We start from the raw sequence: 25,183 nt of genomic DNA on the forward strand, positions 1-25,183 counted from the left end.
CCCAATTTTTACAATCAATAGAATTCAAAAATACAAATAAACAAAACCAAACCATCTCCATCCTCACATTGTCATTTAACTTCTCAAAATTGCATTGCCCTTCATGCAATGTTGAATAATTTGAGTTGACATCATTTTTACCATCAATAAAATTCAAAATACAAATAAACTAAACCAAATCATCTCCATCCTCACATTGTCATTTAACTTCTCAAAATTCCATTCCCTTCATGCAATGTTGAACAATTTGAGTTGACATCCACTACAAGTTCAATAGATGAGTGCAATGAACTCATAAGTTCAGTCCCCTTTATAAAATTTTGAAATACTTCATTGTTTGTAGTTGCCAAATATAAGTGATTTAAGTGCTGATCCTAATTCTATCAAGTCTTTAATCTTTGCATTGACACTGCATCACGACATCATTTTCCCAATTCACATGGCCATAAATCAAAATAACTTTCACGTGCCAACAAATTAAAATAGAAAACTGGAGTGTTTGATTGTCAGAAAACAATACAAACCCAAACAATTTTATTCATTTCTTGAAAAAATTGCAGGAAGAGTTTATCTTTCGGGGTTCTCTCTAATCAGATTGTCTCTTTCGATTCTTGGTCGAGACCTTCACCTTGGAGTTTTTTGAATTAGTTCTGCTCCCTCAGGTATTCCTGGCCTTCTTGACAGAAATCCCTGAAGCTAAACAGAATTACAATTTTTTTTTTTTTGGTACAGGAGCTCTTCATCAAGATTTTCTAACTTATTCCATTTTTTCCCGGGATGTTAGCATGTTTCCAGAGAAAATAAATGCTCTAGTTACCACTCAAGCTATTGTATTTTGACAATCTTAACAGAATCACAATTATTTCCCTTCATCTTACATTTTCTCTTAATCTCCGTCTTACAGATAATTGATATCAAAATAAAAAAGGGGCAGACCTTCAAAGGAACCCTTAAACAGCAACTGATATAGTCCAACAACAAGCATCCACTCATCATTATCATGTAGAGAACAAGATACTCTGACCGGCAAGATAACACATCGCAAGTATTCACAGTATTACCTGAAGCCCTTTCTCAGTATTGGCTTTTCATGTCTTTGCCGAGTCATATGATTTGAAATAGCTCTGCCGCCACTTGAAAGAAATGCGGGCTTCCTCTTTTTACTGCACTTCTTACTACAAGCATGCACCCCCAAGTCTACATGCGGCCTCGCTCCTGCTACCGAGCTCTGCTGTATTCCCTGAAAAAACAGAGCAAGAACCACATATTAGACATACATGTTGAAGCGAGAGAAATATGTAATAATCATAAGATTTCAAGCGAAGAGGCTTGTGAATACTTACATTTTGAGTGGCGGCCGCGATGAGACGGGTAATGTCCTGCAGAGGCTTTCTCGGATGCGGAAATGGCAATACAGGGGCGGAGGATTGAGCGGAGAATGGGGGAATGTTCTCCTTGTTGTTATCTTCTTCTTCCTTCAGAGAAAAATGATCGCTTGCAAGCTGAAGAATTTGCGTCTCCATTTGGAATCTGGAAATTAACGATACTTACTTGTGCTGCGGACGCAGTAAGGCGAAAGAGCTTCAGATGCATTTGTAAGCCCGGACTGAGTGAATGCACATGACTTGGTTTAATGGCGGGTGCGTGGATTTTCAGAGTTGTGGGTTTGAAATTTTGGGGAGGAGGAGGGAGAAAGGAAATCTCCAAATTCGAATTCAAATGAAAAAGATCCAGCGAACGAGGGCTGAGGGGCTGAAATTTGAAATTGAAATTAATGGGTGGGAAATTTTGGGATCGAGTTTAGTTATTCGAATATTTACGTTCGGTAATGCACTTATGAGGCCAACTATTAACCAGTGGGCCCACCATTAACCTCCAATGCAATTCTACAAACAGCAAGGATATGTCCACAGTAGGATGTGGACGCTTAGTTATGTGATTAGCGTGGCTATTTAATTTATATTGCTGGGAAATGTTGATAATTATTAATTTATAATAAATATTAAGATATTTACTTATTATTTTTCTTATATTTTCCTTATATTTTCAGAATTTAAAATAAATAAAATTATTAATTTATTTTAAATTATTTTCAGAATTTTAAAATAAATAAAATTATTAATTTATTTTAAATTATTATTATTATTAGAAAATTTTATTTTGGAATATCATTTCCATAATTTTAATTTAATTATCAATAATTATTAGATGAATTATAGGTATTTATTTTTTATTTTATTTTTTAATTGATATAATAATATTGAGTTTTGAGGGTTAGTTCAAGATGTTAGGCATTTCTGCTAGTAGGGATCACCTTTGAGGTGTTTGAGCTATATAAGTTAAACATATATAGATTTAGAAAAACATAGAACAAGGTTCATAACCATGGAGATTTAGCCCCACTTTACCATGGAGATTCTTAAGCTACCATACCATCGGCCAATACCATGATTTATCTATACCACATGCCCAAATAACGGTAACTTGCTTCAAGGCACTTGTTCATATAATATTTTATTTAATTAATCAATTTAATTAAAAGAACAAAAATAGCATAACTACTTTGTCGATAAATCTCAACCTTTTATCTATGTACCTTAATAAGAATATTCTAGAATATACTATAGAGGTTAAATCCCACCCATCCACTTAATAATTTTTTATAATTACATTAAAATGTTGAAAGTACTATTCCAAAGTAAACATGCCGATTGACATAATAAGTAAGATAATAAGTGTTCCCTGAGGTTTAGCTCAATTGGTCGAGTCCCTATTGTTAAGCATCTCTGCTATTGGGAGGTCCCGAATTCAATTCTCTTGACACCTTCAAGGTCAAGCTTCATGTTTGAGTTGACAGGAAGTGATCCCTTTGGGTGGATTTGTCTTGAACAATATTTTATGGACATAGCAAATCACTGATATCTAGTGACCATGAACCACATAGAAAAAAGATAAAAGAAACATAATAAGTGGTGGGGGATTATTTTAATTTTTATTTAAGGACTACAATTTATTTATTTAATTCCCCCGATAGGGGTGATCAACCTAGAAAATTTGGATATCGTGAGAGTCATCCACCACCCTATCATCTCCTAAGGTTATTAATGGAGGGGAGTGGTGTGGCATTACCCCTCTAGGATGATTGCATGCATAAGTCTCTACCTCACACACTTGCTAGTTGGTGCATTAATATTCTTCTACTCGCATTGGCAATGAAGGCAAATTTCTATTTAAGGTTTCAATATTTTTCAACACTAATGCAATTGGGATTAACCCTCTCCTTGGGTGGCTTGGTAACTCATGAAATCCAGCTAGGAAAGGGGTGCTTCTAGGATGAAATTCATTTTTTCGTGGCTAAATTAGTGGATGGTTGCCTTACTTTGTTGAAGGCCCCCCCCCCTGAAGGTTCTTGTTTTCATTGAGTTGCAAACGAACTCGTTGGCTACAGCGTTGAGCAATCTAATATATTAGAGGAGCATCTTAAGTCCATGGTGTGGGGTCATCTTACAGGAAAGGAATTTGTCGTGCATGTTATCACTCCTCCGGATCTCCAAGGCTGAGGAAGAGTCCAGCTAAGGTAACCACATACCAACCTTTTGACTTGGTATCTAGCCCTACCAGGCCGAAGAGGGCTCTCTCCAAAGAATCACAGCCAAGAGGGCTAGATGGATTAGGGTTCTAGGCTAGTTATAAAGTGCAGAGGGTTTTGTTTGTTTGATTGAATTTTTGGATGAGGATTAGGTCAAGAACTAGGTCAAGGAAAATGAGATATGATTGCAGACATTCAAAGGGGCAGGGTAGGCAGAAAACCTAACACTTAAGGGTATTTGTGTGGGATGAATTAGACTAATGAGGAGCTAGGAAAAGCATGAAAACACATGATTTTTTCCTAAACTGAAAAATGTTTACAGCGTATGAAAGTTTCCCCAAAACAGAGCATGAAAACTCATGAATTTTGTTCATCAACTTGAAAACTATCACAAAATATACATGAAATGATTGTTGGAATAAACAACACATCCAAACATATGAGAAAATAGAAGAAAAAATGCTAAATGTTCATACCACAAGTATCCCAAGGAAATAGCTGCGACTCATCTATTAAAATTGGCCAAATTCTAACACAATAGTGTCTCTTGTTTGAAATCCAAACATCCAACTGAGTCCAACCTTTGAAAAGACTGAAAAATACAAGATATAGGCCTCAAACAAACTCCTCCCAGCCTCAAGGGTCGAATCCATGAGAGGAGGAGCAGTTCCACCAAAATCTAAACTGATAGCTAGAGTATAGGGTGGTCAAAGTGACTCATCCCTAATTACAATGAAATTGATTCATTACACCTCATTGAGTCCATTTACCTAATGTATTTACCCTAGGTAATAGTAAAAATACCATAATTACATTTACATCATCAATTACATAAGTAAAAACTTGATTTTCCAAGATGAAAATCAAATTTGCAATGAAAACTGAAAATATCAGACAATTGTCAAACGCACCATTTTTGTGCCAAATGCGCCATCCATCTTTCAGCCAAGTTTTGAGTGCCTTCCCGATGTCCAAATTGAGCCCAGGATATCTCATTGGAAATTTTGTCCTGTCTAGTTTCCAAATCTACCTTTAGTTTCCAAAATGGACTTGATTTGACCCTCCAAAAGTTGGTTCTCCCAAGACTTCTCAGCGTGCAGCACCAAGGTGAAAAAGGAGGCAGAACATTGATTTTTTTGTGTTTTTTTTTCACCTTTTCACTTGCCAGTTGTGCAAACCAAGCCTAGAAAAGTTGTTTTCCTGCATGTATTCACCATTTTGCATCCATTGGTGGTCTTCATTTGGCAAAAAGTGCCTTAAAAAAAAGCATTCTAATTGTCACAAAATTGTCTATGGTTGTTGAAAAAACACAAAAACTTCAAAATTACCCTAAAACTTTTAAAAATTGGTGAAATGATTGTTAATCTTGTGTTTTATGCATGGAGTGAGGCTTCAGCAAGGATATCAAGTCTTCCTTCCTCTTCTTGCTTGTTTAGGGCTTCAATCTTTGCATTAGCTCTTCTAAGCTTTGCCCTTGCAATCTTGTTCCTCATGGCATAATGTTTTGCCATATTTCTCTTAATGTCATTGTCTTTGTTGACCTTGTCCAGGAGCTTCTCCAAATGTTGGTTTACCTTGTCAATCCAATGCTCTCGGTTCTCATTAATCATGATGGAAAACTATTCATTCCATGTGAGTTGATTTGCAAGCTCAGCCTCTCTAGTTCTAGAGCTCTTTTCAACCCTCTAGTCCTAGGTCTGCTTCTTGGTTCTTGTTCTTGTTCAGTTTCACTATACCTTCCATAGGCCTCATCAAGCAATGCCTTGGCTTTCATTTCTTTTCTTTTTGCCTTGAAGATATGAATCTCCATGATATCATACTTGGCTTGAAGTTGTTGGTTTTCTTGCTCATAATATGAAATAATAAATTTAGACCTCTCCAAATTGGTCTGGAGTTCCCTGATGTATGCATCTTTTTCCTTGATGACTATGCTAATGTCCTCATTGTCATCATGCTCATCTAGGTCAACAAGGTCAAAATCATGTTTTGTCTCATGGAGGTCCTCCTCCTTATGCTTGATCTCTACCTGAATCTCTGCCTCTGTCATTTTTTCTTTGCCTTTGTCTACCTGTTTTGTTGGTGAAGAAGGCAGGGCCCCTCCCACAATCTGTGGGGAAAACACTTACCTATGACCTCTCTAATAAGTATGTGCCAATATACCCAAATCAACCCTCTTAGGCTTGATGACCTCAACCTGCTTAGTCTGCTCAGGCTCACTGATCTTAGCTCTGCTAGGTGACTCAATGTGCTCATGAAATGGTGATGGTGGAGGGTGAAGGAGACTGATCTGATGATGATGCATGAACTGTGGGATGAGATGGAGGAATGGATGTGGAAGGATGAGATGATGAAGGTGCATCTTGAACATGATGAATAGATGGATCAACGAATATGTCATTAGCTATAAAAGTACTCCATGAAATGTTGAATTGTTTGAGGTGATGGAGGACAATGATTTTGATGAGGGATTGGTGGAAAATACTTTTCATTTGATGCTCATATTCTCTTTTTTGGACAATATATGCCATCTTGTTAATGCTCCGGAAGAGAAAATAAGGTATGTTGAGCATCTTGACCCTTGTGAAGTGCATGAGTAGCTAGATATGATAAGTATAAAGTCTAGAGAACCTTCCTTCACAAGTAAAGTATCTCATGATGATTTTCATCATGGGAACATACCTCTCGAGGAGGTAAGAGAAAGGAAAAAGCCTTCCTTTTCTTTCATTCTTGTATCTAGGTTTGATGTATGGTTCATAGTAATGCTCCTCCAAGTCTGTTTGCTTAAACCATTTTCCCCAACATCTGGGATTCCAGTAGCAGCTGATATGATGGCAGTGGACATAGTGAAAGTGACACCAGCAAGGGTTACCTGGTTGTCATGGAGATTGGAGATGAATAGTTTGCTCAACATAGGATGATGTTGGACTTTTTGTATTTTCCCACAAAATTCAAAACATCCTAGATGCTTAAAACATGTCACAGCCATGGGAGATGCCATGAGTTCCTTAGTATGTCTTGTCTCAAGTATAAGGATTCTCCCTCCTTTGTTTGGCTTCCTCTCCTTTCTTTCTTTCTCCTCATTGGAACTTCTGTTTTCTTCTTCTGACATGGTGTCTTGATGTTTAAAACCCTAGGGAGATGAAATAGTAGTGGAATATAAGTATGGGGAGTTAGGAATGGTGTGAGGAAATTCAGAGAGATGAGGGAAGGGGTTTATGGTTTAAGGGAAGTGATAGGGAGTGGGAATGTGATGGGATTTAGGATAGGGAATTTTATTACGGGTTAGGGGCTTTGGGAGCCTAGGCAAATAGAACACCTAGGTCTTAGGGTTTTGGGAATAAAGGGCTTTGGGAAGTATTGATATGATATGGGGGTTGGGAAAGGGTTTAATAGTGATATGGGAATGGAATATAAGTACTAGGGAGTGAAATTGGAGGTGTAGTTAGGATTTGATTATGACACTAGGATTTCTCTCAAGGAAAACATTAAATTTTGTAATGACTTTTAAAACACCACAAAATGACTTGAGGAATTCTAGGAGGGTGTATCTTGAATGTTACTTACTTGCATGAGGTTGAAAAGAACCAATATTGAAGTTTTTGAGGCAATGGCACTTTGTTTGGAGCTAGTGAGCAATTTGGTCAAACGCGTAGCACACAACACAAGCGCGCCCTCCACAATACAAACGCGTAGCGTAACACACAAGCGCACAACATTGACTTCAAATCAATTTTTGAGTGCCTTCCCGAAGTCAAAGTTGATCTCATGATATCTAGTTGGAAATATCCCTCTCTTGGATACACAATGGACCTATCAAGCACTGAAAATGATCAAGTATAGCCCCTCAAACATCAATTCTCCTAAGATTGGTCAAAAAGTGAAAAATGGGGGTGCAAAAATGCAGTGTGATCTTGCAGGAAACTTTTGGAGGTCTTTCTCAACTCCAAATTGAGCTCATGATAGCTCATTGGAAATATATCTTTGTCTAGTTATCATTTTACTTATCAATAAAGTCATGTGGACACTACAGCTAGGAGAAAAATTGATTTTCCCAAGGTCACTCCAGAAGTGCAACAACCCTCTTGTAGCAACTGTATTTTTTACATTTATCTAAAACCATAACACCTATGTATAAAATGAAGGAGGTTTTGTTCTGTGGTCTATGATGGATAAAAACCTCTCTCACTTGCGTAAAATTAATTTCTATTTGGTCAGAAACATACTTTGAATCAAAATTGGTCTTATGTGTGGCAAATGATTTGTCCCTTGGAATGAATTCTTGAAAAATGATGGAGACATGATGTTTATGAGCTTAAATGACCTCATATTTGCTGATATGACCTCCCTTATGCCTCCTTTGCTCAGATGTCTCTGATTCCATAGCCAACCCTAGTGCAGTGGGAGAGGAAATTGGGGTTTAGTGCTTGTGGAAAATGATGATTTAGGCAACCTTGGGAAAAGACAACTCTCTTTGACATTCACTTAACCTTTTGAAACTTGAACCTTTCACTTAAATATTTCCTTCGACAAATTGATCTTTTGATGGTCTGGAATCTTTGGAACACTAAGTTAAGAGCTTGGGAACCTCGTACTTATTACATTTAAATGACATAAAATTACAAAATGAAATAAAAATATTACATTTGAACTCAAAATTACATGATGAAATCAACATTTCTCTTTACAAATCACCTTCACATGGTGAAGAGAGGTTACTGATCATTTTGACACTTGTTGGATTTATGCAATGGAGTGGAATTTTATTGAACCATGAAAACCCTAATGACCTAATGAAAACCTTGACTGGATTGACCTTTGATGACATGACTGATGTGATGGCATGATGTCATTAACTTTATGGATAATGGATACTCAACAAGGTATGGAAGTGTGTCAACAAGTAATCAAATTTGAGGGAGAGTGATGATTTTTTATTTTAGGACTACCATCAGTGAGTGAATTTTGGAATGCAACCTAGTGGAATGACAAATTTCTGAATGAGATGCTAATATGCAATGAAAAGAGGATTTTTGATCGCTGATGGCAGTATGCAAATACTGACTCTAACAGTGCCCACTGCAAGTCCAAAGCACTACAGCGGCAAGAACTACAAGGTACTTTCTGCTCTGGGTAATTTTTGATGTCATTGTTTTCTCCTTATTGAGTTTAAGAACTCAATCAATTTTGGTTTTGCCTAGTGCATCATCTAGTATCTTAGCGATCCTACTAAGAATATTTTGGAATATACTATAAAGGTTAAATCCTACCATCCACTTAATATTTTTTTTTATAATTACATTAAAATGTCGAAAGTACTATTCCAAAATAAACACGTCGATCAACATAATAAGTAAGATAATAGTGTTCCCTGAGGTTTAGCTCAATTGGTAGAGTCCCCATTGTTAAGAATCTCTACTATTGGGAGGTCACTTAACACCTTCAGGGTCAAGCTTCATGTGTGAGCTGACAGGAAGTGATCCCTTTACGTGGATATGCCTAGAACAATATTCGATGGACGTAGCAAGTCACTGATATCTAGTGACCATGAACCACATAGGAAAAAATAAAATAAATATAATAAGTAGTGGGTGGTTATTTTATTTTTATTTAAGGACTACAATGTTATTTATTTAATTCCCCCGATAGCGGTGATCAACCTAGAAAATTTGGATATCGTGAGAGGCATCCACCACCGTATCGTCTCCCAAGGCTATTAACAGAGGGGAGTGGTGTGGCATGCCCCCTCCAAGATGATTGAATGCATAAGTCTCTACCTCACACACTCTCTAGTCGGTGCATTAACATTCTTCTACTTGTGTTGGCAATGGGGGCAAATTTCTATTTAAGGTTTTGAGGTCTTTCAACACTGATACAATTGGGATTAACCTTCTCCTTGGGTAGCTTGGTAACTTAGGAAATCCATCAAGGAAAGGAGTGCTTCGAGGATGAAATACACTTTTCGTTGCTAAATTGGTGGATGGTTTCCTTACTTTGTTGAAGCCCCCCTGAAGGTTCTTGTTGTCATTGAGTTGCAAACGGACTCGTCGGTTACAAGGTTGAGCAATCTGTTAGAAAATTATATATTACAGAGAAATGGAACACAAAATATTGTAGAAACGCAAAAAAAAAATGCATAAAACAAGAGAGACACTGATATACGTGGTTCACCCAATTTGGGCTACGTCCATGGAGAAACAACCAGTCCTTCCTTTTATATTATCCAGCAAAATGAATAGATACAACCTACAATAGATCCGTTGTAATTTCCTCTTCGCTCTCACATAATCTCCTCTCTCTTTATCACTTAGAATACACATCTATATAAAGTCGCAATACAATTCCCTCATATATAGTGAGGGCTTGCCTTCTAGGGAAAAAAACCATAAATTAAACATAACTTCTACCGTCAAATCATCCACCTAATGAACAGCTCAGATTGACTACGAAATTACAGCATTTTACAAGGCAATTTTACATCTATTTTTAGCCTCGAGGGCGATACCCCTAAACCCCCACCAAGGGAGGCTCATAAAAATCGTCGTCGCCCCCCGTGGACCCCCTGTTAGTGAACAAAGAACTGGGGTCCAATGTGGTGATACCTCTGAATAAAGAAGATAATTAGGCTCCACACCCAACACAAGCTAATATATTAGAGGAGCATCTTAAGTCCATGGGGTGGGGTCATCTTACAGGAAAGGAATTTGTCATGCCCACTACAAGTCCAAAGCACTATTGTGGAAAGACTACAAGGTACTTTCTACTCTAGGTAATTTTTTATGTCATTGGTTTCTCCTTGTTGAGTTTAGGAACTCAAGCAATTTTAGTTTTGCCTGGTGCATCATTTGGTCTATTAGAAGTCTATGTATTTTTAGAAGGCATCTTGTTTCTTTCTTGTAGAGCTTCATTGTCTCAATTTCATTTTTTTAGAGGTCTTCTGCTCTAATATTGGCAATTGTGGTTTATATGGTTATTTTGAGATACTTATTGGTCAGACAAGCATGTTCCAGTAACCTTTTGTGTGATATCCCCTGGTTAATATTCCTTCATTACAAATAAATTTGTAATTAATTAATGGGTTGATTCAAGGGACAAAGGTTCCAGAGTTGAGGGGGGTTACTTTCTTGGGATAGTTTAAGGTTTTCATTATAGCAGGGAATCTGAATTGGTTCTTGGCAGCTGGAAACTGTGCAAAAAGGGATAATTTGTATTTTCTTATCAACTGGAAACAAAGGACAAAATGTGTGCTTCTCATAGTAGCATACAAGGAATCAGGGACGAGAATTAAAAGGAGAAAATGGGAAAATTTCCAACTCATAAGGTGTGTTGGCCACGCACTACAACAGACCAAGCAACAATAAACAAACTTGGGGGACGTATAGATAGGTGGCAACCTTTTGATAGGCTAACAAGATTTTGACAGACAGAGGTAACTTTATGAAGGTTGTGCAAGGGACAGATAGGAAAATATCAATCGATCAATCTAGAAGACATGGGAGAGAGGAGACTCATCCCTAGAGGGAGATACACGATGAGAGTGCATTTCCGAAGTTCTATCTTGATCCAACAACTGAACGAATATTGGAAAAACACAATGTAGAAGAAAAAAGGAGTTGAGCACGATAGCTCAAAGGAAGCAACAAATAAGTTTCCTTGTTACACCATTGACACCTCTGAAGGTCCCTGTGCACAATCTGATTGTTGTGCCCCAGTTGGTGGGTGGAGGTGGTTGGACCTTCAGAACCTTGGTTTTAGCTGGAAAACTCGATTTTAATCCCTTGATAAAATCCCTCACTCATGCTCTAGAATCTAGCTTGGGGGTAACAACTGCAAGAGAGACCTGGTTGCAGCATGTTTATTGTTGGATGGAGAGTCGTGGTCCTAGACTCAGTTGCCTAGCCTATACTTCAAGATAAGTATTCAATCCATTTAACATGTGCCTATGATTTTTTGTTATGTTTTAGAGTCTAATATATTATTCATTGAATGTTAATCATGTTTCCTCATATGGATAACTTGGCCTTTAGCTGTTAGTTCCCCGGTTGTTGATTGAGAGTATAATTGATTTCATGCTAAGCTACAGGGTTACTAACTTGTCCTAAAGATGTGGTGTACAAATCTCTCTATGGTTGTTTGATATAGTTAACAACTGCACTAGCTATTAACTTGTATCTGTTATTGAATCATTTGAATAAACAAACATTATTCATGTATAAAGGGGTATTAATGCTTTGGTTGTTGTTGTTGAATGAATTTCTCATATTACCAGGATGCAGATAATGGAATAAAAACGATTCTTGTGTATCCCACTTCCTAGGTTAACAATATGTGATTGTTCTCCTTCATTTGCAAGAAACTCCCTTGTCTCTAGTCAATATTACCATGAAGTATGACCTTTTGTCTTTATAGTAGACATAGTTTGGTGTGGCATTCCCCATGATAAGTTTGATTACACACAGGTATTCTAGATTTAGTATATGCATATATGGCATGGGAGTGTTGCTCTTAGATTGCCTTAGTTATTTTTCTAGTGATCCAAGGAATTAAGTCTCCTTAGATTACTACTTGAACTATGATGGTCATGCCCAAGCAGACTAGTGTGACACTGTAGATGAGGATCAAAATTAGACTCCTTTGACTTCTCTATTAAACTCCTATGTGATACTCTAAATTGCATATATAACTGACTATTATATGGATTGTTCTTAAACATCTGAGGATTTACATCCTAAATTATAATCATAACACCCTACAACGTATGCATATTTGTCTTGTGCATGTAGGAAGAGCGCATGAGGACAATTTTAACCTCTAGACTACTTAGAAAAGTACAGGGCATGATTCAAGAGTGGGTCTACGTATGTATAGAGCAGTAGTCTGAGAGATCGGAACACACACACACATAAACACATATATGCAATTGACACTAACATAACGAGGTTAACCATCATGGGAATGCATTGTTGGTTGAGAGTGTACTTCAATGAGCATTGCATCAACTATGTGTGTTCGATTAAGAAGTAGCCCTTTCATTTGCCGCCTTCAGTCACATGAGGAGTCAAGTGACCAAGAGGGAGAATGATAAGGGTTAATACCAAGCCTGTTAGGTGGACTAGTCATCACGATCTAGAGTAAGGAATGAGTGATAGACCAATGGTAAGAGGGGCTTGCCCCTGCTAGTATTAATTTTCGCGAGGAAAGGTCTCATGGCACACATGACTTGGGATCGAAGTGCATGGGGGCGATTGAATAAAATGGCGGAATTCATTTTTATCGGATGGTGGGGATACAATGGGACACCCCCCTCCTTCTATATACTAAACAAGGTTTGGATCCCTAGTTATATCATGGTTTTCAATTGAATGACAAGAGATCAATGATCGAATATATGGCAGGGCATCCCCTCTATGACATTAGCGAGGGGAGGGTGAGGTCTTGCAAACCATCGATGTTGTAGGGCCTCATATTGGTTGTTGATTCATATAATGGAATCTTGTAGTGAAACCGTAACTGCAGGACCTCTACTCCTCCTCTACATCAATTATATCCTGACCCTTGCATTTCATCGATTTGGGGAGCATACATTAGAGTTGTCGAATCTAGTACATGCCCAACTATATGCACATGATATATATATATATATATATATATATATATATATATATATATATATATATAAGTCTAAGACTATAATAAGTTAAGGAATAATCTCAAAGGGGTTAATCCCTACTACAATTATGAGACCTCCCCATTGGTGATAGGAGCATATATGTTATATATACCAAGGGGAAGGTGGCACTTAGCCTGTCCTACTGTGTTGTGGCACTAGAGTGATAACGCCACGTGGCACCGCGAGATGTCCACGTGGTTGATAAATTACCATTGTAAAGTAAATAAGGGGGCTATAAATCAACACGAATTTGACCTCGGGATCTGAGTAGGGTAAAATTTTATATTACCAGGATCATCTTGAAAAAATGATTCCCAAGGCATTGACTATGTCTGTCTTCGGGATGTTGAAAAGAATAATTTTTTTTATACCTCATTCTCATAACCACACCTTGAGATTCAGGTTAGCCTAGTAACCACCTCTAATTATCGAGTTAGATAAGGGGGTGTGTTATATAGTGGTATTAGAGCTCCCAATTCAGCACTTGGAACTAATGGGCTCTATCGCGAAAGGAATGAGAGACTCGAGGTTTAATTATAGATCCTGGAGGACCAAGGCTAGTGTCTTATTACAAAATCAACTAAGTAGGAGGTTCAAGCCTAAACGCTTAGAGAGGAGTGGGATTCTAGATCCTAGGTATTATAGTTGATTATAAATATAACTGATTATAACCCTACGTACTAAATTGAATATGAACCGTGAGGATGCTTCCAACATGGTAAAATTTATTGAAACTTACCTTTGCATGAGTTAGTTCTTTGCATTGGCAGGATTGTCTGCATTATGTCGTGCATAACTATGGCCGTGTACTAGCACTATTGGACAAGTGATGTACTTTTACACACTTAGAATAGGTATGCATGTGAATCATTACATGGCATGAGGGATTTTGGAAATTCATGTGTTGCTTGTATTGCACATTGTTCTACTAATTATATAGATATGTTTTATGTATATGTGTGTGTACATGCATTGGATGGGGGAATCCCATGGCTCGTTTGGCTAAAGGTATACTATAGAAATTTAAGCAACCAATAAATGCTTATTATCGGGTGTAGGTCTTGTGATGCATTCTCTTTATGAATGTGAAAAAATTAAGAATATGATGTATGCTAATGTGACATGTAGCGTCATGATTGAGTTTATGAAGCTGTAGGTGTTATGGCTGTTGGACGTAATAAGGAGCCAAATCTTTCTAAATCATTTTAAAATTTGATGTAAAATGATAATGGCAGTCTTAGTAAAGAGGCTAATTAAAATTACTCTATTATTATGGATCCCATGGGGAATTTGACCTTTGCAATTGCATGATGATAGCTATGACTGATGTATATGTATTGAGAGAAAGCTTATGTAGAGTTTAAGTTGGTTTGTGATATATAGTTGATAACAATCCTATGGATGTGTGAACATCTACAGGGTAATATGTTTGATTTAACTTGTTAAGATGACCATTGGTATATGTATTTTTATTCCATTAATGAACTAATATTTGAGTGTGTGTGGCAGCACATGGGAGGAATAGAATATTTGAAGGCTTAGATTAGGGAATTGGAAACTGAGCTTAGGATCTGCAAGGAAAAGATAAAGAAACTTGATAGGAAACAACAACAACTAGCCGAGTGGAGTTTTGAACTACAAAAACATTAGCAAGAACTGACTTCTCAAACTAAAATCTCAAAAAGGGAAAAGAACATTGGCGGGAAGAGGCCTCGTGACACTAAAAAGGAAAAGAAGAGGATATTTCCCTATTGGTGTTATAGAGAAAATCATCTGAGAAAGGATTATTACCATAGCTAGAAAAAGAAATAAAATAACCCTATGAGCCACAGGGACACGAATCAACGATGCAAGATGAAGAGAAGGAAGAGGGGGCATTCCCTCAAGCTCCTTAATATATACATATAAGTGTTAAAAATATCCCCTTGTGAACTATTGAGGGATGTGATACTTCAAGGCTGCCATAAACCATGGAAAAGCCTTAGACTGATTTTTGTATATATATATATATATAGTGACAAAGGACACACTAAACGCTAGACTCATGGACTTGATTTATTATGCAATATTTTTAAATTCTTGCATATTATGCTCTTGACTGTTGGTTTCATGATTTATTGCTTTGATTGATGAATTAAATGCATGGCCATGCCACCTTTGTCTATTTCTTTATATTAATGTCACGGCTTTTATTGTTGCCCTCGCTTTCCTTTTTGATTTTTTCCTTTCTATTTTCATGCTAGGGGCTCAAGGAAAAATAGTTTGGTGTGGAAGGAAAGCCACGAAGCTCTGGTAAGAGAGTTGAGTGAAACCCAACAAGGAATATGACTTGAGAGAGGCCTAGGCATGAAGGAAGTAAGGAAGACCGAGAATGAGTAGAGCATGATTTGCATGGATAAAAGCATGTTGATGATGGGCAGATGGGTTGAAACAGGTCAACACTATAATGCCTTGGAGTGTTACTCTTGAATGTGACAACAGACATAAGTGAAGAAATGTGCATGGCTCAAATGTAAATATGCAAACACTACTAGCAGAAAATAAAGGTTGGAAGAATTAATGCTAACAACAAGTGTGTTAGTGTTTGTCAGTCCTGCCACCAGTGATCAAATGTACTCTTTCAAAGTTTTGATAGGGTCCTAAGTCAAATTTTTATAGTTTCAATAGGTTTTCAAATAAAAATTTGGTCACTGGTTAGTATGTCTGGGTATGTTACTACTCCCTACATTTCATGGTCAAGTTGCCATTTTAGTCGTGTCATCACTCATTATGATGAGTCATCAATAAAATCTCTTGATCACTATCTCAGTTTCATCTCATGGTCAATCATTATGGGAGTAGTAATTAAGGGAAAAAATGTTTTTAAGGAGATTTCAACATGTTTCAACATCCTTATTCATACTCCATATACCTTCCTCAACCTTCCCTCGTAAATCCCCTAATTCCATCTAAAACCCTTTTTCCTTGAGAATATCCTTAAATCCTAAGTCAAAACCCATTTTTCCCATGAAAAAAACTCACTCTCAAACTCTAACCAAAAATCCATTATCCGCATTGCATTTAACTCTAGCATTATCCCAAAGTCCATGCTTTGATAATATTATAACTCTAGCATCATCCCAAAGTCCATGCTTTGATAATATTCTAACTCTAGCCGAAATACCATTAATGTTAACTCTAGCCGCATTCCATTTAAAGCTTAAAAAACCATTACTAAAGTCCCTTTTTTTTTTTTTTTTTTTTTTTTTTCTTTTTTTTAAGTTGGGCCCTGTAGGCCACATGTCACCATATCGCACGATCATGCTATCTCATATCGCATAAAGTCAATACGACCAGTGACCCGTCTCCCCTTCTGTATTGCGATTGTGATATCGCCAATATCGCAGAACCCTTCCCCTCCCACCGATTGCGATATCACAATCGGGGACCACATCAATCTTAAGTCCCTCCCCTGCAAGGTCCTTCTCTCGGTTGCGATTGCGATGTGGTAAGACCCCTCCGAACGTGATATTTTTATGTTTCAATTTGTTATAGCTTCGGGTTTGGGTCTACGGTTAACACTTCTCGTCGATGCGAGAAAGTCCTGGTGGATGTGATATTTTATGCAATGTATTGTGATGGGCTGTCAGGTCCACCCATGGTTAAACCTCCCAAATCTCCCCTCTCCCGGTCGCCATCTACTTTCCATCAGAAGACTCCCAGACCTTTTCGCCCCCCTGTCATGTTTCCTTTTAGCAGTGGGGGGGGGGGGTGTCAGAAAATTCCCCACCTCTATGTGTCCCCCCCCCATCATTTCTCACCCTCGCTTCTCAATATCGTATACCACTCGTACCCTCTCCGAAAAAACCACCAAACCCCTTCGATGTATGATTTCCATTGGACGTGATATATTATATATCACAATTTTTAAATTTTCAAATCCGTCCTTTTTGTAAAATAGTAAAAATTAGTGTAAAGGCCCCTTTATGTATTGCAATTGTGATACGACATAGGCCTGTCCTGAATGCGATCACGATGAGGATCAACAACCCAGATTTGATCGGCCCGGATTAGACAGTCCAGATCAATGAATGCTTCCACTCCGTGAGACAACAAGACTATTTTTCGGCGTTTCTTCAGTAGCATGGTCATTAAAGAGACAACAAGAAAACAAACCCATGACACAATGGAACAATAATGGAATTTTCAGAACGCAAACAACACAATAGACTTGAAGATCCAGATGTTCAATTTTCCACCAATACAGTGTCGTGTTATAAATTATTGTAACAGTCCATACGAGTCCCATTTGTATTCAGACACTATTGTAACATAAATCTTGATGAAGTCTCAAAGTTTTATTAATTATATGGGAACAGGTCTTTAGGGAAATCAAGCCTAGGTGACAAGATTATGTAAAGAGATCTTTCTCTATAAATAAGTAGATTTCCGACTCTGAGAAGGGTTGGATGTTTGTGAATCATAGCTTGGAGCTAGTGTAAATTTTGGAGTAATATAACATATATTTGCAGTTACTATCTTGGGATTCTTATGGTATGTTTCTGTAACAACCTTTTCCCTGATATTTCATTTTCCTACCATCTCTATGCTTTTCTTGTGATCTTCTCATGAGATTTAAACAGAATTCATAGGTTATATGCTTTGTTTTGTTGATATTTTCATGCTTGTGTTCTTTCTTCTTGATGAATGAATTCATGGTTACATGCTCATTCTGGTATTCTATGTTTTCATCTCTTGACTACCCCAACAACCTATTTCTGTCACTTATAATGTCTATCTTGCCCCTTTATATCTCTGCAATTGATCATTAGAAGCCTTAGCTTAGTTCCTTGATCTATGACCTTCATCCAACAAACCCTTTAATCAAACACCATTGAGCTTAATATCTAGCCTAACATCTGAATTACTTCTTCAATCATTTCATCGGCTGTGAGATTATTGAGAGAGCCCTCTCTGATTTGGTAGGGTTAGCTGCCAAGTCTAAAGATTGGTTTGAGGTTACCTCCTTGGCTTCCTTTCTCAGCCTTGGGACACTTAGGAGTGCTAACATTTTTTAGCAAGCATTGTTGGGATGGGTTCCCCTGGGTCAGTTTTGGGGTTAAAACCCAAGTTTTGATGTAAATTTTGGTAAAAAGATGTAAAGTCTCCGCAAATTGTGGATGCAAAGCGTGTAGAGAGTTAGAAGTCAAAAGGGGTTTAGCCTCTTGTTTATGTAAAGTCAAGTTGGTTTTGAGATCTAGCCATGGTCCACGGACCATGGGATTGTATGAAGAAAAGCTATAAATAGTTGTTTCTTAGAGAGTCTAAGGCAAGTAAGGAATGATGGATGTAATGGATCAATAGAAGGTAGCTCAGAGAAGTGAGTCATAGAGGAAGAAGAGGCTCTACAACTAAGTGCATGGAGGCCTAGAGTAGAGTCCGCAGCTGAGTGCGCGAACCCCTGTAGTTGAGTGGGCAGGGCAGTTTTGACTCTGTAACAACGTATTGAATATCAATAAAGAAGACTATTGGAGAAATTCATGTGTTGATATGTTTACTTCTATTATTTATGTTTGCGATATATGTTGTGATGGAATAAATGTCTTCATGAAATATTGATGTAGTGATGCGTGACTTTGCTGGATAAGTCTTACTAACTATATACAATACTTGTTGAATATTTATGCGAAACTTATAATACATTCTGCTATGTTTATTGTATACTTAAGTAGATCTGTGTGAATTCAGATCCAGTGTTGCTTTATGGTACACGTAAGTGGATGTTTTATCTATTAAGGGTCCACAAAACGCTATTATATACCTTCGCGAAGGTCTAAGGGTCGTTTAAGTTAAGTTGCAGTACCAAGCCTTAGGGGTTTATAGGTCTGCGCGAAGGAAGATCTAGAGCAATAAAAGACATCAAACTGATCTCTAGATGCAAAAACTTGGTTCCAACATCCCCTCATATTGCTTCGGGTGAGACTTCAGCCTGTGCTACGCGGGTTGATGCCGAAAGGGCCAGTAGTGTAGGGTTTTGTTTGGTGCAATTAACTTTGAAATTGAAGTCAAGACCCACTAAGCCAAAAAATGGTTCTGTTGTCGGGACCGAGACCTGCTTAAAGAGATGAGTGATGTCGCATCACTGGAATTCGACCAAGAAGGAAATTGAGAAGTGGTTGTATAGGAATATTCACGAGTTCACGGCATAAGAAAATAGAAATTCGCACTTGTTAAAGGAGTAGTGGTTGGATAGATACTTGTACACATAAATACATGAAAGCTTCTTTTGCACCTTCCCGATTGAACTATATGAGTGGATAGCTAAGTTGGCAGATGGCCAAGGAAGGTGGAGGCTTGATGGTCCAATAGCATGGACTCTGGAGCTAGTGTGAAGGCTGGAAGCCTCTGAAGACAAGATCGCACACGATGTTAACCACTGGTTCGATCAAATTATAGGAGGATTTGCCACAGAGTTCATGGTTGATACCTCAGTCAGCTACAGCGAAGCACAACGACGCTTCTTCAAGGGATCATGAGGTAAGTATCTGAGATATTTGAATACCTGGATTAAGATGCTCTTGTGTGAAAAACGGGTTACATCATTGCCTTGATGTTTGAATCTACGTGAAGTGGATGGATCTTCAGGAATCGAGAGAAAGCAAGCCCTGAATATAGCCCGTTTATTGGACCCCCTTCGAGTGACAATGAGGGAACGACACAGGACTCATCGTAGAGTGTGGTCCAACTGATAAGATAGGGCTTTCTGTGGATACATCATCCATCCACCCCACCTCCACCTTCACCTCCACAACATACACCTTCGCCTACACCATAGCCGTTCAACATGTCGAACTCAGTAAAGTTGCCAATTTTCAAGGGTATAGGGAGTGAAGATACACATCAATTCTGGTTTGTTGTGAATGTTGTGTGGACCATGCAACAAAGTTAGTTACCATTAGTTACCACTAGTTAGTTACCATTAGTTACAAAGGCACACTTAGTTACCACTCTATAGGATCGCGCACTAACGTGGTATATTAAATGTTGGCTATGTGGGGCCTAACCCAGGTTCAGCAGTGAGTTTAACCAAGCAAATCTGGGTACTACTGGCCCTTTCAGCAACAGTCCGTGGAGCGTGGACTGAGGTCTCACCCGAAGTAGTATAGGAGGGTGCAGGAACCAGGTTTCTGCACCCTAGGGATGTCTTGATGAAGGCTTTGTAGGTTTGCGATCCTAATCTGGGTGTTGTGCTGCTCCGCGCAGCTTTATATTCTTCGTAACCCGTGCGTACTATCAAGCGGAAAGAGTCAATTTTGCAGACAAAACCGACCTCCCTAGAAGCTAAGGATTTCTAGTGACAAACAAGACAATTAAACACTACCTTTCTCTAAATATGCATTTAGAATACAAGTAATCAGGTGTTTATAACATACCTTTAGTCCAACGCTTTGTAGTAGTCCAGCCTCGCCGATCCGGATGAGCTCCTCCTTCTCTTCGAAACCTGCATTCACTAACAAGCCAAAAGATTACATAGCACCTGAATAACTTATAAAATAAAACATATTCATCATACAGACCAAGGAGTATATGAAACAAATCATGTATAACAATCTGTTGAGAAAAGTGAGCTTAATTGTATTAAGTGGAAACAAAAGAAACCATTACAACCTGAGCCTTGGTGTTGTGCAGGTCCCTCCTAGGGTCCAGCAAGAGTTCTCCTTTACTTTGATCAGCTCACCCACTTCCAAATAAGGCTAGGAAAGGATGGGAATCTCTCCTCTCAAGCTCTATAAGGGAGTCCTAATTCCAGCAGCATCTACCCTTAGGAATGTTCAGCTTTCAACCTCTCCTCCCTCTGGCCCAATGCCTGTATTTATAGTGCTTTAGAGGAAGTTAATCAGGTCCACCATCAATGGGATAAGCCCCTCTTTGATTTGGATAGCTCCCCTCTTGATGGGATAAGTTCCTCTTTCATAGGGATACATGAACCATCTGGAGGCGCTCAATACACGTCAAACAAGCTTCTAGAATGCTCTAGAAATGACCACAAGTAACTTTTTTGAAGTGAAACTTGCGCCTTTTGACCTTTACAGGAGTACGCACCCACCCCTTTATAGACAGAGCGTACAAGTACGTAGGTATTGTGAACTTGGGGTGCGTACACGCAGGTAAGGCTAAGAGAAACTGCGTACCCAGAGTTATATAGATTTTTAAAGACTTTCTCTCTTTCTTGGAGTTTGACATGAAGAGCAGAGGTATAAGACTTGCCAAGGAGGATAGTATGACAGTTGATGGAGCCATACTAACTGCAAATAGTCATGGTGACAAATTTTAGTGTAACAGATTGCCCCCTAAAGTGCGAAGCCTGTAGTAGATTAGGGTTTCATATCATCTAGGAAGGGTGAAGTACTTTATCATTTCAAGGATTATCTTGTGGAGAGCCCAGTCGGAACCTGTAAATATTCAACACAAAATACATATATAAGATCATATCATCGCTGAGGTAGGCATTCCCATACTCAGATCAAAAACTTTAACTAACAAACTAACTACTGCTCTGATACATGAATGATTTCGCAGTACATCATAATCATAGACTTGTGTAGACACAGTATGGACGCAGCCATCTGTTTATAGTTGTTGAGATTTTCTGTTTGTAGCAAAATAGGAAAAATCTCAGCTGATGACAACAATAGAATTCAGGTCCTAGATTAACTCCAGGTTGTTGGGAGGGAGTTAATGCCTCCTATATTTGATATGAGGGAGTTAATGAGGCTGTTAGATTCTCTATGCTATATAACAGGCAACCATTCGGATGGTTTGCTAAGAGGGTGAGAGTTTTATGAGGTTTTCATTATGTAATCTCCAATTTGATTAATAAATTCCTGATGCCTATGTTTGGTGGACGTAGCCCAGATTGGTTGGGTGAACCACATTAAACTCTTGTGTTTATGTGCTTGATATTCTGTTGTGTGTAATTTTTTGTTTGTTGTGCCTCTGGATTCCAACAATTGGTATCAGAGGGCGTTGGAGGAGCGGCACTGCTGGAGGTGGAGCGCGGAGTTGGTTTGGTTGCTGGTGAGCAGATCGATTGCTGCCTGGAGGTGCTGCGTGGCTCAGGCAGCGTATGTCTGCTGAACAAATCGTGCTGGAGCTGTGTCTTACGTGCTGGAGCTGTGTCTTAAAGAGCGCCCAGGTACAGAACTTTATAAACAAATATTCAAACATGCCTCTGCGCGTTTTTTAAATGCTTGAATGTCATTCATATGAGAAGCCATGTGCTTGGAGCGTATCTGAGAGAGTATATATATATATATATATTCTGAAAACGGCGTGGAATTGTTTTCAAACCGGCGTGGAGCTATAACCTGCCAGCATGGATATGGTTTTATATTAAAAACTGCGTGGATATATGTTAGACACCTGCGTTAATTTAATTCAGCACAAGGAATTTCGTGGAGGTAGCAATATTGGTATCAAGAGTGCGCAGTCAATTTTTTAAAACGCAGTGCCAGTTGTATGTGGGAATGTTTATGCGCAGTCAATGTTTATGTGCTGGGACATCTGGTGCGTATGTGCATATTTGTGTGCTAGGATATTGCAATTTTTTTTTAAAAGGACGTATATTACTTTTTTTTTTTAGAAGTGCATATGGCAGAAAGTTCTTTTTTTTTTATAAGTGCAAAGGGCAGTTTTTTTTTTTGTTTTAAAAGCAAAGGCAGAAAGGCATAGGCAGTTGTTTTTTTTTTGCTGGTTAGTTTTGGAGATTACTGTGTTTTTTGCTGATGTCAAATGGCGAAAACTCAAAGTGCCCGTTTTGAAATTGAGAAGTTTAATGGCAAGAATAATTTTGAGATCTGGAAGGTGAAGATGCACGATCTGCTGGTTCAACAAGGTGTGGCGAAAGCACTGTTGGGGAAAAACAAAAGACCTCCTTCCATGACGGAGGATGAATGGGATGAGATGGATGATAGAGCTCTGAGCGCAATTCGGTTATGTCTGGCGGACGATGTTCTGTTCAACATTGTGTCAGAGAAAACCGCCGCAGGCTTGTGGTCGAAGCTTGAGAAGCTCTATATGACGAAATCTTTGACAAATCGGATTCTCCTGAAACGGCAGCTTTATGGTTTGCGGATGAAAGAAGGTACCTCAATTGCTGATCACCTGAATGTTTTTAATACCTTACTGGTGCAATTAGACAGTCTAGATGTGAAATTTGATTTAGAGGATAAGGCAATAACTCTATTATGTTCTTTGCCTGAATCCTGGGATCACTTTGTTACTTCCATAAGCTTTAGTACATCAGAAATCCTTGAGTTTGACGATGTTGTTGGAGCCTTGTTGGCTGAAGAGACAAGGAAGAGGTCGAATGCAGACACCTCTACATCAGAGGTAATGATGGCCAGAGGTCGCTCAAGAGAGAGACACTCCGGGGGAAAGCATAGCGACTCTCACTCAAAGTCCAAAGGAAAGAAGCCAAAGGTGAAGTGCTGGCATTGTGGCAAGGCTAGACATCTGAAAAAGGATTGCTGGAAGCGAAAGCAGGCTGCTAAAGAAGGCTCTTCGATAGAAAAGAAGGAAGCCAATACCACAGATACAGGCACAGATACAGGTTCAGTATCAGGTTCAGGTATGAGTGATGAGGTATTGTCTGTTAATGTTTCAAAGCATGATCAACATTGGTTGTTAGATTCCGGGGCATCTAACCACATGTGTATACATAGAGATTGTTTTAAAACATATAGATCAGTTGATGATGGAGTCGTGTACATGGGTAATGATTTCACGTGCAGTATTGTTGGAATAGGAAGTGTACAACTACAAATGTTTGATGGCACAACCAAAATGTTAACTGATGTGAGGCATGTACCAGATTTAAGGAAAAATTTGATTTCATTAGGAGCACTTGATTCAAATGGATATAAAACTGTAATTCAAGGTGGAGTAATGAAAATTTACAAAGGCATCTTACTAGTTATGAAAGCTAAGAAAGTAGGAAATCTATTTCAGTTAGAAGGTAGAACTGGGTCAGATCATGTGTCTGTGTCTGAACATGACAGTAGTTCCATTCACTTATGGCATCAAAGATTGGGGCATATGAGTGAAAGAGGATTGAAAATTTTGGCTGACCGAAAGTTACTTCCTAATCTAAGATCTGGAAAATTGGATTTCTGTAAACATTGTCTGTTTGGTAAACAAAGTAAACAAAAGTTTAAAATAGGAAAACATACTAGTAAAGGCATACTTGATTATATCCATTCAGATGTTTGGGGTCCAGCCCCTACAACGTCATATGGTGGCTCGTCATATTTTGTATCGTTTATTGATGACTTTTCTAGAAAAGTGTGGGTCTACATGTTGAAAAGGAAGTCTGATGTTTTTACAGTTTTCAAGCAGTTTAGAGCATTGGCAGAAAACAACACTGGTAGAAATATAAAATGTTTAAGAACTGACAATGGTGGTGAGTTTTCCTCCAAGGAGTTTGACAGCTATTGCAAGGATGCAGGGATCGAAAGACATAAGACCACGATTTATACTCCTCAGCAGAATGGAGTTGTTGAACGCATGAACAGGACTCTTCTAGAGAGAGCAAGGTGTATGCTAAGTAACGCCGGGTTGCAAAAGGAGTTGTGGACGGAAGCAGTGGCAAAAACTTGTTATGTGATAAACCGATCTCCATCAATGACAATAGGCTGCAAGATTTCGCAAGAGGTATGGAAAGGACACCCTTGTGACTATTCTAAACTCAGAGTGTTTGGTTGTGATGCATATGCTCTAGTGCCTAAACATCAGCGAACTAAATTAGATCCGAAATCTAAAAGGTATATCTTTGTTGGGTATGGTGATGGAACAAAGGGATATAGATTGTGGGATCCTACTACCCGCAAAATCATCATCAACAGAGATGTAAAGTTTAATGAATCCTCTCTTGTACAGTGAGATGTAGA

The 25,183-nt window shown here is 38.4% G+C and overlaps 1 protein-coding gene across 1 annotated transcript; it reads right to left on the bottom strand.

Moving 5' to 3' along the window:
* Nucleotides 1–581: 581 nt before the first annotated feature.
* LOC149163038 (uncharacterized) lies at nt 582–1,674 on the bottom strand. The gene is made up of 2 exons (XM_089435912.1): nt 1,344–1,674; nt 582–1,240 (listed from the first exon to the last, which is right to left on the bottom strand). Exons 1-2 carry the CDS (start codon nt 1,521–1,523, stop codon nt 1,058–1,060), a joined length of 363 nt encoding a protein of 120 aa, XP_089292038.1. The 5' UTR covers nt 1,524–1,674; the 3' UTR covers nt 582–1,057.
* Between the last annotated feature and the right edge of the window lie 23,509 nt (nt 1,675–25,183).

Source organism: Pinus tabuliformis, chromosome 5_2 (assembly GCF_031772625.1).
Source record: "Pinus tabuliformis cultivar Carrire ecotype Pingquan chromosome 5_2, CPIR1, whole genome shotgun sequence".
NCBI classification, from domain to species: domain Eukaryota; kingdom Viridiplantae; phylum Streptophyta; class Pinopsida; order Pinales; family Pinaceae; genus Pinus; species Pinus tabuliformis.

Bases quoted from the DNA above. Each gene is read 5' to 3' on its own strand.
- LOC149163038 (XM_089435912.1), bottom strand. From the start codon at position 1,523: ATGGAGACGCAAATTCTTCAGCTTGCAAGCGATCATTTTTCTCTGAAG. The intron at 1,241-1,343 runs GTAAGTATTCAC...CTGTTTTTTCAG, and splicing joins TCGCGGCCGCCACTCAAAAT to GGAATACAGCAGAGCTCGGT.